Here is a 12546-nt window from a genome sequence, read left to right on the forward strand (position 1 = left end):
CCAATGGTCGTGAGATCTCTCGGTCTGGACACTGATCCCTTCCGTCCCAAGATGGACGATGAGGATGTCCTAGGTCTCGAAATGCCATATCTCAGTGCCATAGGAGTTTTAATGTATTTGGCAACTCATACACGACCTGATATAAGCTTTGCCGTGAACCTACTATCTAGGTTTAGATCTTGTCTGATCCAGAGGCACTGGAACGGGATCAAACATGTTCTCTGCAAGGAACGAAAGACTTGAGTCTATTTTATACTAACCATAAAAATGGTTTAGTTGGCTTTGCTGATGCTGGTTATTTATCAGATCCACATCATGCTCGATCACAGACAGGATATGTCTTTACACATGGAGGTACAGCCATATCATGGCGTTCCATGAAGCAGACCATCGCAGCCACATCATCCAACCACTCGGAAATATTGGCCATTCATGAGGCCAGCCGCGAGGTCGTTTGGTTGAGGTCGATGACCCAACACGTCCGAGCTGATTGTAGGATGACCGAGTTCAAAGAGCCAACCGTGATACATGAGGACAATGTTGCGTGCATTGCTCAGCTCAAGGACGGCTATATTAAAGGAGATAGGACGAAGCACATATTACCTAAGTTCTTCTTCACGCATGAGCTTCAGAAAGCCGACGAGGTCCTGGTCGTCCAAGTACGATCCAATGACAATTTAGCTGACCTATTTACTAAGGCACTTTCGACCTGCACGTTCAGGAAGCTCACGCATCAGATTGAGATGTGTAGGATGAAAGACCTTCATCATCGGGGGAGTAGTACGTGTTGTACTCTTTTTCCTTCATCATGGTTTTGTCCCACTGGATTTTCCTGATAAGGTTTTTAATGAGGTAACATAAGTGTATTACAATCCATGTATGGTTATGGCATCCAAGGGAAAATGTTATAAATCAATTGATGGATGTCCATAACCGGCCCGGTCCATAACCGGCCCAACACCAAAACAGAGAGTCGGCCCAACCCTAGAGAGAGAGAGGCGGCCACAACATAAAGAGAAAGAGAGAGGCGGCTTACATAACTTTAGGAGAAAAGGAAACTCTATTTTCTTTTCCATGTATTTTTACACTTTTCATATTATGTCTTTTCTTTTATCTATCTTGTAATTTCCTATATAAAAGGAACACTTTATGATTAGTGAATAAGAGAGAGAGAGGCGGCCACGACATGGAGAGAGAAAGAGAGGCGGCTTACATAACTTTAGGAGAAAATGAAATCATATTTCATTTTCCTTGTATTTGTACACTTTTTATATTACATCTTTCTTTTTATCTATCTTGTAATTTCTTATATAAAATGAACACTTTATGATTAATGAATACAAAACTTACAGATTCTAAATCCTAAGTTTTATAACATTTATTTTGTACAAATTGAACAATTTATTTGTTTCGTAGGCTCAATCATTCTTCGCAAGAATGTGCTATGTTTTTCGTTTTTTTCTTTCTGAATTGAACAATTCATCTTTTGATTTTCAGAATCGAGGAACAATCCACTCATGGTTCATACCTCTGCCTCGAGAACAAAAACCGAGTATGAAAAGAGTTGTAAAGATCTCACAACCAATCAAAAACACCAAAACTAGAAAATTGTGGTTATCCGGTAAAACTAACAAAATGGGTTTTCCCTTCAAAACTATAAATTATGTTTTTCTCTTAAAATCACACAATAGATTTTTTTTTTCTGTTGAAACATAAAATCAAATTTTCCTTCTAAAACCACAAAATCAAATTTTTATAAAAAAAAAAACTAAAATTAGATTTTTCTATGAGAATTTTTAAATCAAGGTTTCTCAGCAAAACTAAAAACTAGTTGTTCCATCAAACTGAAAAATCAGACTTTTGCGGCTTACAAACCAGCAATCGTCGACGTGCTTTTATTAGTACAATTTTTTTTTAATCGTCTCTGGTAAGCCACGCAAACACATTCTGCACCTCTAACAGAGTTGTTATGGCTGCTACTATATGCATTAGGTAAAATTCTAATTGTGAACTCAAGAAGATGAAATAGAAAGGAGGATCGGATCATATATTTATAATTTGGATCGTTTCTGGTTGTGGGTCTAATTTATTTTCAAAAACTGATTTGGTCCAGAAATGATTTTAAATAGTTGTTTAACATATTTTGAATTTTTTTTGTATAAACTCATGCATTAAGAAGAAGAATTGTAGTTTTGACACATTTCTGCGTATGAGTTTTAACATTATCCAATACTCTTATGTAGATACAAAAAAAATTTCTATTTTTTGGTTCATTGTAAAGTTATGTATGATATGATACTTATGTGTTTTTATGGACAAAATTATTTCCTACTAGTTCAAAATATTTTTGATCAGTATTAAAATAATACATTTGCAAAAGATTTGCTAGATTCTAGACTTTTAGCATTGTTGATGTCGATGACTTCTACAGTTCTACTTAGCTAAATTTGTAAGGTTGCTTTTTTTTAATTGATCAACCGTACTTTTTGACGCAAAATTCCCTCCTTGCCAGAATATTAGTTGGTTTATATTTGTGTTTAAATTTGGCTAATGAAAGAAATAAAAACTTATATATGTAATCAAAAACTGTTAAAGGAATTATAAAACTGCATGTTGATTGCCTTTACTCCGAAAAATGAATTTTTTTATAATATTTATGTTGATTATTGCTATGATTTTAGGGGTGAGCGAAGCAATTTGGCATAAAGTTGTTGCGCCTTTGTCTAAGTGCGAGAAGAACCGAGTAATTATTCGAAATGAACTTGGTCCTGGTAGAAGTCTAGAATATCATTGTCATTCTAATGGAAAAGATCAAGGCGTCCAGTTTTTAAAATTCAATGAAGAAAGGAACTTTGAATTTGTCGATCATTTTTTTGGAAAAAAGAATAAAGTGAATTGTGTTTTGAGGCAAGGGTTGTGGATGCAGAGTTCTTCTCGAGACTTTGAAGCATACCATACAAGTAAAAGTAATGGTAACAATTGTGGACAGACTCGTGAATGGATTGCGAGAACAGATGGAACTTACTTTCAAAGAAATCGAATTAAGCCAGCAGCGTTTGTGTTTCCTTGGATTAATAAAAAACCTTAAAAAAATCTAATTGATGTTTCTGATTAAGACACTCAAAATCTTTAATCGTTTCTAATTTTAATTATTGTTGTTCGTTTTGTAAACTTTGTCATGATTCTGCTTTCGTGTCGAATATTAAGAAAATAAATATTGTATCTATGTAATTATGTATATTTTTTTGTTTGTCATCTATTTATAATGTGTTTTAAATAATAAGTATTATGTTAAGATCCGCGCCTTGCGCGGGATCAACATTATATATATATAAATTATTTTATGTATTAAATACTTTTACATATTATGAAATAATTAATATATATTAAATAATTAAAATTCAGTAAATATTAAATCTATAATTAAATTGGTGCGAACATGTAAATCAATTTTATTAATCCAAAAACTATTTTTTTTGTATTTGATAGGATATGTAATTAAATTTAAATGATACTAACATATATAATATATTTTATAGAAAAAAATTTAAATTACTGATAACAAAATTTTCATTGTGAGATTAATAGTTTTATTAATTTATAATTTTTAAAAAATAAGTTGTCAATGTTCGTTCAAAACTTTTATCAAAAAAATTGTTCAAAGTAAATTTTGAAACTAAAATATTGTATTTTATATGATTTATAGTTTAATTTAAAACGATATATATATTAATCTTAATAATTAAATTACATTAGACTTTTTACTTATATAATTTTTGTAATCATTTGTACTTTGTCATAACAAAATTTTTAAACCATGGACCATAAAATTTGAATGTGAGACTTTTAACAGTTTTAGTAATTTACAGCCGTTTATAAAAATTCAAAATATAATATATACATAAAAATCTAAATTTTTATTATATGGTTATTGTGGTTGTTTAATTTATTTAATAGTTTAAAATTAAACAAATATGATAGAAGATACGCTATTTTTTTATGAAATCTTTATTATTCAAAATCATTAATTGCCATATACACTTTAGCCATATTAGGCAATTCCGTAAATTTTATTTAAGGAAATAATAAAATACATTAATGATGAATTTATTGTTAGTTTAATAAAAAGTTTATTATATAATTAGATGAACCAACATATTTCTCTAATAATTCTAAGAATTGTCATAGTGATCACATGTGACTACAAAAAGAAATTGTAATGTTTCTCAAATAATATATAGGGGATGCAAAAAAATTTTGGATTTGTGGACAAACTATTTTCTTGGTATGTTCACGGAGAACCATAGCTCGTGACTCTTATACCATGCATCATCAAGACTTATTCGGCTTTGCTTTCGGAATGTAAGAACAACATATCTCGATTCAACACCTTCATTATCTATTTATCTTCTGCACAAGAATGAATCAAACTCTAAGAATCATCCACCAACTCCACAGTCTCACTTCACCACTGTTGGCGTGTTCTTCTCCTTCATCGGAAAAGCACACATCTTTTAGTTAAAATCACCGACACGTGTTAGCTTTTTGGCTTACCAAGACCCACCTTTCCTCTGCGTTTCATCCAATAATACATCGTCACGTCATTTACAATGACAAACGTGTCTGACATGTCAGGTACTGATTTTATTACGTGGCGGCACATTCCAACGTGGCAAGAGGCTAAATATCCATGAGATGAGAGAGCAGAGCAACTTCACTTGTAAAAGAAAGTGAGTTTCATTAGATTTCTGACGTTCCTGGTTGCAGTTGCAGGTAATAACAAACAAACATAATGTATATTAGTCTCGAGTTCAAAATATCGAAAAACGCGCCTCACGTGCCTGTGCGAAAATCTCCCAAACTGCTCCGTCGCCGTCTCCGGCGCCGGCCACCCCCTGCGGCCATGGCAAAGAAGAAGCCACCCAAAGGAAAGCCACCAAACCGTTCAACCACTCACCCCGGCTCCGCCTCTCGCTCCACCTCCGCGTCCAAGCCTCGCGCTGTCTCACCACACGCTGCTGGCTCCGGCTCCGCTACTGGAAAGGTCGATCCTGGCTTTCCTCCAGTCAAAGATGCTCAGACTACTGCTACTGTAGTGGATCTGGCCATGGAGATTGAAAACCCCAATCTCGAAAACCTAGCTACAGAATCGAATGCTGTACCTAGACCTACAGTTCCCGACACCACTGTTGATGCAAACACTGGTAAGGAAACGGGGACTGACTTGAAACCCTCTCAGGATAGACCGACCAGCAACGGTTCTTCTCCTGCGGAACTCTGGAAAGGTTTTGTGAAGGAAGCTTCTATAAAACTTCAACCGAAGGAGAAGCCGTTCTTGCTCGACTCTGGTGAACCGTGCGTTACCATTCCGAATGCAGTTGTTGAAAAGAACAAAAAAGCTTGGGAATGCTTTATTCTTGGTCAGTTCTACAACGACGCCCCTGCCCGGGGTGCCGTTCATGCAATTGTAAACGGAATTTGGAGTAAACACCGTAGAGACATCACGGTATCGAAGATGGATAATCAAGCTTTCCTTTTCTGTGTACCCTGTCCTCATGCCCGTAGACGCATCCTTGCTCAGAACTTCTGGCAGATCGATGGGCAAACGATGTTTGTAGCCAAGTGGTCTCCAGGCCTTCAACAGGTTAAACCTGAGCTCGAGATGGTGCCGGTTTGGCTTGAGCTTAGAGGAGTTCCGCTTCAGTTCTTCAACCAAGATGCTTTGCAAGAAATTGCAGGAATAGTGGGCCACCCTGTTTGCCTTCATCCGTCAACAGAGCAACTTATCGACATTGAAGTGGCAAAGGTCTACACTGTTATTGATCCTCGAAAGCCTCTTCCAAACTTTGTCAATGCACGGTTTGAGAGTGGAGATACTCGACGCATCTCTGTCTCTAGCCCCTTCATGCCGTCTTTGTGCTCCTTTTGCAAGAAAGTCGGTCATACCATCTCCCGCTGTAAGGATGCGCCTAAGACATGTACTCTCTGCAACTCTGTCAAGCACCTAACGGTTGATTGCTCGAGATATAGCCGTGAAAAGGCAAGAGGAAAGGCTCCTATAAAAAGCCTTCTACCAATTGTCTCTCAGACGAAGAAAGTCTACAGACCAGCGGGAGATAAGAACAAGGGTGCGACGGCCTCTTCTTCTGTCCCTCCAGCACGGTCTGATATTCCCTCAGAGCGGTCTACTCCTGCTCGGGCTAATTCTCCTTTATTACGGACTACTCCTCCTTCACTTCCACATCGCTCGAAGTCCTTGGAGAACAGACAAAGATCAGTGTCTCCTATCAGCCACCACGCTCAGCGTGTGAATCCTCATTCCCAGACGTTGGCTGTCGAGACTAATGATCTGGTGGAAGGTCGCCTTGTCGTAGATTTAACCCCTTATTCCTCGAAAAACTCCATCTCATCTGGTCATGTTTCTGATGGTAGTAACTTTTCGGGCGATGAGGATCCGGGTGACGGAGATGATAAATACATCGAAGTCATTTCTCGAAGAACGAAGAAACAGTTAAAAGGAAAGGCTAGGGGAGGAGGCCCTCTAATCCTCTAAATTTTACCTCTTATATATGGATCTTTTTTGTTGGAATATAAGAGGAATAAATGATTCTGTAAAGCGGAGGGGTTTTAGGAAATGGATGCGGAAGAATAAACCTATTTTTGGTGGTCTCGTGGAGACACATGTACAACTACCTAAGTCGGATGCTATTTTAAACTCTATTCTACCGGGTTGGTCTTTTCACAGTAATTACGATCACTCGGATATCGGAAGAATTTGGGTTGTTTGGCACCCATCTGTTCAAGTCAAAATCATCTCGAGCTCACGTCAAATGACTACTTGTCTTGTGAAGCTCCCAAATGTCATAAATGAAATTGCAATCTCCTGTGTGTATGGTTCAAATTGCAGGATTGAGAGACGCACGCTTTGGCAAGAATTGGAAGCCTGCTCCTCATTTCCGCAGCTGGTAAACATCCCGTGGCTTATTTATGGTGATTTCAATGAGATATTAGATCCCTCAGAACACTCAAAGATTGACCAATTCTCTTTCCCACGGGGCATGAGGGACTTCAAGGAGTGTATTGACGAATGCTCTCTCTTTGACCTTCCTTACTGTGGGAACTCTTTCACTTGGTCCAATGGACATGTGTCAAAAAAGCTGGATAGAATTCTCACTAATTCAGCTTGGCTACAGCAATTTCCGGAATCTATTGGTGTCTTTGGAGTTCCGGGTATTTCTGATCACTCTCCATGCTGTGTATTCCTTGACCAACACAGGCCAAAGCAGAAACGACCCTTTAAATTTTTCGCTCACCTGAATCAACATGAGGATTTTGTTGAGATCCTTGGTAACTGTTGGAATTCTTTGGATTTTCATGGTACTAATCAGCTAAGAGTTTCTAAAAAGTTGAAAGAGCTTAAGGGAGTTATTAAAACCTTCAGTAGAGAACACTTCTCTCATCTAGAGCAACGGGTTGAAGAAGCTTTCACGGATCTTTGTCTTGCTCAAGCAAACTCTCTTGATAACCCACCGCCTACTGCTACTAATTTAGAGAGAGATGCGCATCACCGTTGGCATGTACTAGCAAAGGCTGAGGATTCCTTTCTGAAGCAGAGATCGAGGGTTCAATGGTCTGTCGATGGGGATTCAAACACTGCATATTATCACAGAATAATTAAATCAAGGCAAGCTCAAAACCAAATTGTGTTTCTGGTAGGCAGGGATGGAACTATTATTGATGGGATTGAGGACATAAAAGAGCATGATGTTGATTACTACACTCTTCTTCTCGGCGGCCCAACTTCATCAGCTGCTCCTTCTCCTTCTGTTATCGCCTCTTTCCTGCCTCTTCGTTGCTCTCCTGAGGCTGTGAGTCTCCTTGATGCAGGTTTCAGTGATCTCGATATTCAGACAGCTTTCTTTGCTCTTCCAAAGTCCAAAGCTCCTGGCCCGGACAGTTACCCTGCAGAGTTCTTCATAGCGAACTGGAGGGTGGTTGGGATGGATATGATAGCAGCAATCAAAGAATTTCTTACTACAGGCTGTCTCCTACAGCAATGGAACTCAACTATCATCTCCCTGATCCCCAAGAAGCCTAATGCGAATCAGATGAATGAGTTTAGGCCAATATCGTGTTGCAATACTGTCTACAAGGTAGCCTCTAAGCTTCTTGCGAACAGAATAAAAGCAGCTTTGCCAAAGCTCATCTCATCTTCTCAATCAGCTTTTGTACCGGGGCGCCTTCTGGTTGAGAATGTGTTGTTAGCTACAGAGCTTGTCTCTGGGTATAAGTGGAAAGACATCTCAAAGCGATGTATGCTGAAGGTTGATCTGCAAAAAGCGTTTGATTCGATCAACTGGGATTTTATCTTGAACACACTAGATTCTCTCGGGTTTCCTTCTCACTTCCGGAAACTGATTTCTCAGTGTATTTCCACCACCAGATTCTCTGTTTCAGTGAATGGGGAGCTTTGTGGTTATTTTAAAGGAACAAAGGGATTGCGTCAGGGAGACCCGCTATCTCCCTATCTTTTTGTTATCGCCTTGGAGGTCTTTTCCCAAATGCTCAATGCGAAATTCAGAGTAGGAGACGTTGGCTATCATCCCAATACATCAGAGATTGAGGCTACGCATCTGGCATTTGCTGATGACATTATGATATTCTTTGATGGTGAGAAAAGCTCCCTTGACAACATTGTTGATACTATGGAGTTATTTGCCACATGGTCGGGATTAAGAATGAATAAGGACAAGACGGAACTATTCGTTGGAGGCTTGAATCAGGCTGAAACTACTGACCTTACTAGTCTCGGGTTCAACCTCGGTTCAATGCCTGTCCGCTACTTGGGCCTCCCTCTTATGCATCGCAAGCTGCAAATCTCCAACTACAGACCACTTCTCCAAAAAATCAAGGGACATTTTCCTGCTTGGTCTACAAAGAAGCTATCTTATGCTGGTCGTGCTCAGTTGATCTCTTCGGTTATCTATGGCACCATAAATTTCTGGACATCTGCGTTTGTTCTCCCAAAAGGATGCATCAAACAAATCCAGAGGCTTTGCTCTCGTTTCCTATGGACTGGAAATATCACGCGCAAAGGAGTTGCGAAAATTGCGTGGAGTACAGTGTGCTTACCGAAAAAAGAAGGAGGACTGGGGCTCAGGGATTTTGAGACGTGGAACAAGACTCTTTGCCTAAAGCTTATTTGGATGTTATATACACCAAACCCGTCACTGTGGGCTTCTTGGATCAGGAAATACAAAATTGGAGATGAAAGCTTCTGGAGCTTAGAAGCTAAAAAGGCGGGATCTTGGACATGGAGATCTCTACTGAACCTGCGCCCTATAGCTTCAAACTTTCTGAAAGCAAATCTTGGGAATGGACAGAAAATTAGTTTTTGGTGGGACATTTGGACCCCTCTTGGTCGCTTGATTGAATTATTTGGCGACTCGGGCCCGAGAGAACTCTGCATTCCTTTATATGCTTCAGTTGCTGATACTTGTGATGAGAATGGCTGGCGGTTGAGAGGCGCTCGATCTCTTGCTGCAGAAAGCCTTCAAATTCATCTCACGGGTATTATTCTTCCTTCACTCTCTCAGGATAATGATGTGTTTCACTGGGTTATTGATGGTGATGCTATGCCTCGTTACTCTGCCTCTCGTACTTGGGAAGAGCTACGAAACAGAGCACCGTTAGTCTCTTGGTCCATCAATGTATGGTTCAAGATGGCCACGCCTCGTCACGCCTTCCTCATGTGGATTGCGCATAATGATAGAATGCCTACACGGGTGAGACTATCAAGCTGGGGTTTAGGGACTTCTACAAGCTGTTGTCTCTGTGATTCAGCTCTGGAAACAAAAGATCATCTTCTTCTGGGTTGTGAAATCAGTGAACAGATTTGGAAACTGGTTCTTCGACGGTTGGGCTATACACATTCAGCCTTCATGACTTGGACTTCTTTTATTGAATGGATTTCTCTAAAGGACTCCACTACTCCTTTGATTCTCAAGAGGCTGGTTGCTCATGCAACTATCTACAACATTTGGGCAGAGCGGAATAAACGCCTGCACCAGGGAATCTCCTCAACTCCTCAAACGATCTACAAGCTCATAGACCGCAACATCAGAGACACGATCTTGGGGAAGAAAAACATCAAGAAGAGCTTCAAAACACTTATGCTATCATGGCTAAGAAATGTTTAGAAAATCTTCTTCTCATATGGGTTTCACTTTGTTTTTATTCTTTTTTGCCAAAGTGCACCCCGTCTGGTTTTAGTTTTTTGTAAAGTTTACAAACATCTTTCATATTTATATGATATTCACATCCTTGGCAAAAAAAAAAAAATAACAAACAAACATGGATATACTTGTGGAACTACGTACTATCAAAGCACACTGGGATTGTGAGTACATGCATGTCTTTCGCTTCATAACTTCGAATGGGGAACTATTTGACTAATTAAAAATTGTTCTACTATGTTATTTAGTCTGTGGAGACTGTCTGTCGTTTAACGTAATGAGAAGGCCATGTTACGTGGATGATGCACCAAAGCTAAAGAATTTTGAGTCATTGACGGGGGTGAGTTAATTTAGGTGCAATGTTTATTTGCTATATTATTGTCTTTGTAACTACAAAATATACTATCATTTAAGGAATGACACAAAGTTTGCAACCTTTATTCACCAGATCATCTTTGGCGTAGTCAAGAATAGATTATTGCAGATGTTTGTTCCTTCAGAGGAGTTCGAAAAAAACGGGGAACGAGTTTAGTTTCAAGTTATCTCGCCTCTCAAATCTCTGTAAGTGGCATGCTCAACTCTTTATCACTACATTAGATCAGAGAAATGTTCACTGGTCAGTCATAAATAGCTCTAGCTAATTTGATCTTTCACTCACCACTTACCTTACAGTTATGCTGTTAGAGGGCAATCAGAAGCTGTTAGTAGCATCTATCAATCTGATCGTTTATCTAAACCACCTGTGAGTCTTAGTTGCTTTTCCATTTTAAACACTTCCAGTGCAGGATGACATTGGTTTGCTTCAACTCTTCTAACTCTTCTTTTGCAGGTTTCAATGGAGAACAATAAATAGAATAACAGAACTGATCAAATCCCATTGGCTGCATTCCTTGTTTCGGACCACTTGGCAAATGTCAATTATTCGATTAGGAGAATCATATATTTTTTTTGAATAATATGTAGAATTTATTCAGAAAAAAAGTAGTTTTTACAGTCAATGGCTACAGAAAGTAGAAAATTTCTTTCACAGATACAATTTTTGCTATCTAGTCGAAAACCATAATAATTGCAAAACACCCTCCTGGTGTCGAATTCTCTTGGAGTCCAGAGTTAAACATTGGTTGCGAATCGTACTGTCTATCATAGAAATCAGCTGCCCTGCAGGAGTTGGATGAGACCCATGGCGCCGATTGTTTCTCTTCCGCCAAATGGAGTGTAAAGTAACTTGAAATGTGTAACAAAGAAAGTAGAGCTTCAACGTCGCGACACTTTTATCCACAAGAAGCACCACGATTCCTTTCCATTGATCAGAGAAAAGAGAGGAAAGGAGTCTCTGCACTAGCCCCGACCATACCTCTTGAGAGTAACTGCAACTAAAAAACAGATGATCACTTGTTTCCAGATGTTGTTTGCACAGAATGCAGCTCGCATCGATGCCCACATTCCATAATAGCATTCTGTCTCCAGTCGTTAGTCTATTGTGCACTACTAGCCACACCATGAAGGCATACTTCGGTGTTGTGTGAGGGAACCAGATACTGGAATGCCAACTAGCAATAAGGGCAGGGCTTCTAAGAAGCAACCATGTGTTGCAGGTGCTGAACCTTGGTTTGAAAACGTCTGCAGTAAACTTGAATACCGAAACATCCTCTCTTGTTTTCATCTTACTACGCTGTTTATAAATTGCTTCCTCAATCATAGTGTAGAGATCTGATCGATGTCGCCTTGTCCATCGCGAAACAGCATTTGCAACACTTGCCTTCAGAGAAATCCCCATGTCTACACATCTTCTAGCTCCCGTGAGATCCAATAGACGACCCATATCAGACCAAGCATCATACCAGAACGAGGAGGCTTGACCATTCTTCACCTCCACACGATGGAACTCCTTTGCCTTATCTGATGTACCTCGGTTCGTGGATCAGTCCATTGGAGCCAACCAGCATGGAGATCAGGACGTTCTAAACAATTTGACTGAGGTTCGTTCATCCGACCGTACCGGACACACTGACCGAGCCGTCCTGCGTGCGTCCCGATTGGAGCTTCGGTTGGAACCACGTCCAGACGACCGAACCACAGCCCGTCTTCCCCGACCAACTCGACATTCTAAGACCCACGGTCGAGCCAGACTTAGCGTGGGTCGTGAAGAAACCGAAGATGGACATGCATTCTCCTCAGGCAGCCCATCCGGACAGTCCTGCAAGCGTCCTTATCGTTACCCCGTGCATCCATCTGGTTAGGATGAACCTGGACATCTTGAATAGTCTTCTCTATTTTCCATGCCTTGACCAGATCTAGTCTTCTCCATTTT

At 39.6% G+C, this 12546-nt stretch overlaps 1 protein-coding gene across 1 annotated transcript; it reads left to right on the top strand.

The window, feature by feature from the left end:
* The first annotated feature begins 6830 nt into the window (after nt 1–6830).
* On the top strand, nt 6831–10199 carry LOC106309379. Its single transcript, XM_013746407.1, has one exon. The coding sequence runs from the start codon at nt 6831–6833 to the stop codon at nt 10197–10199; it is 3369 nt and encodes a 1122-aa protein (XP_013601861.1).
* Nucleotides 10200–12546: the final 2347 nt, after the last annotated feature.

Source organism: Brassica oleracea, chromosome C8 (assembly GCF_000695525.1).
Source record: "Brassica oleracea var. oleracea cultivar TO1000 chromosome C8, BOL, whole genome shotgun sequence".
NCBI lineage: Eukaryota > Viridiplantae > Streptophyta > Magnoliopsida > Brassicales > Brassicaceae > Brassica > Brassica oleracea.

Coding starts and splice junctions, on each gene's coding strand:
- LOC106309379 (XM_013746407.1), top strand. CDS start 6,831: ATGACTACTTGTCTTGTGAAGCTCCCAAATGTCATAAATGAAATTGCA.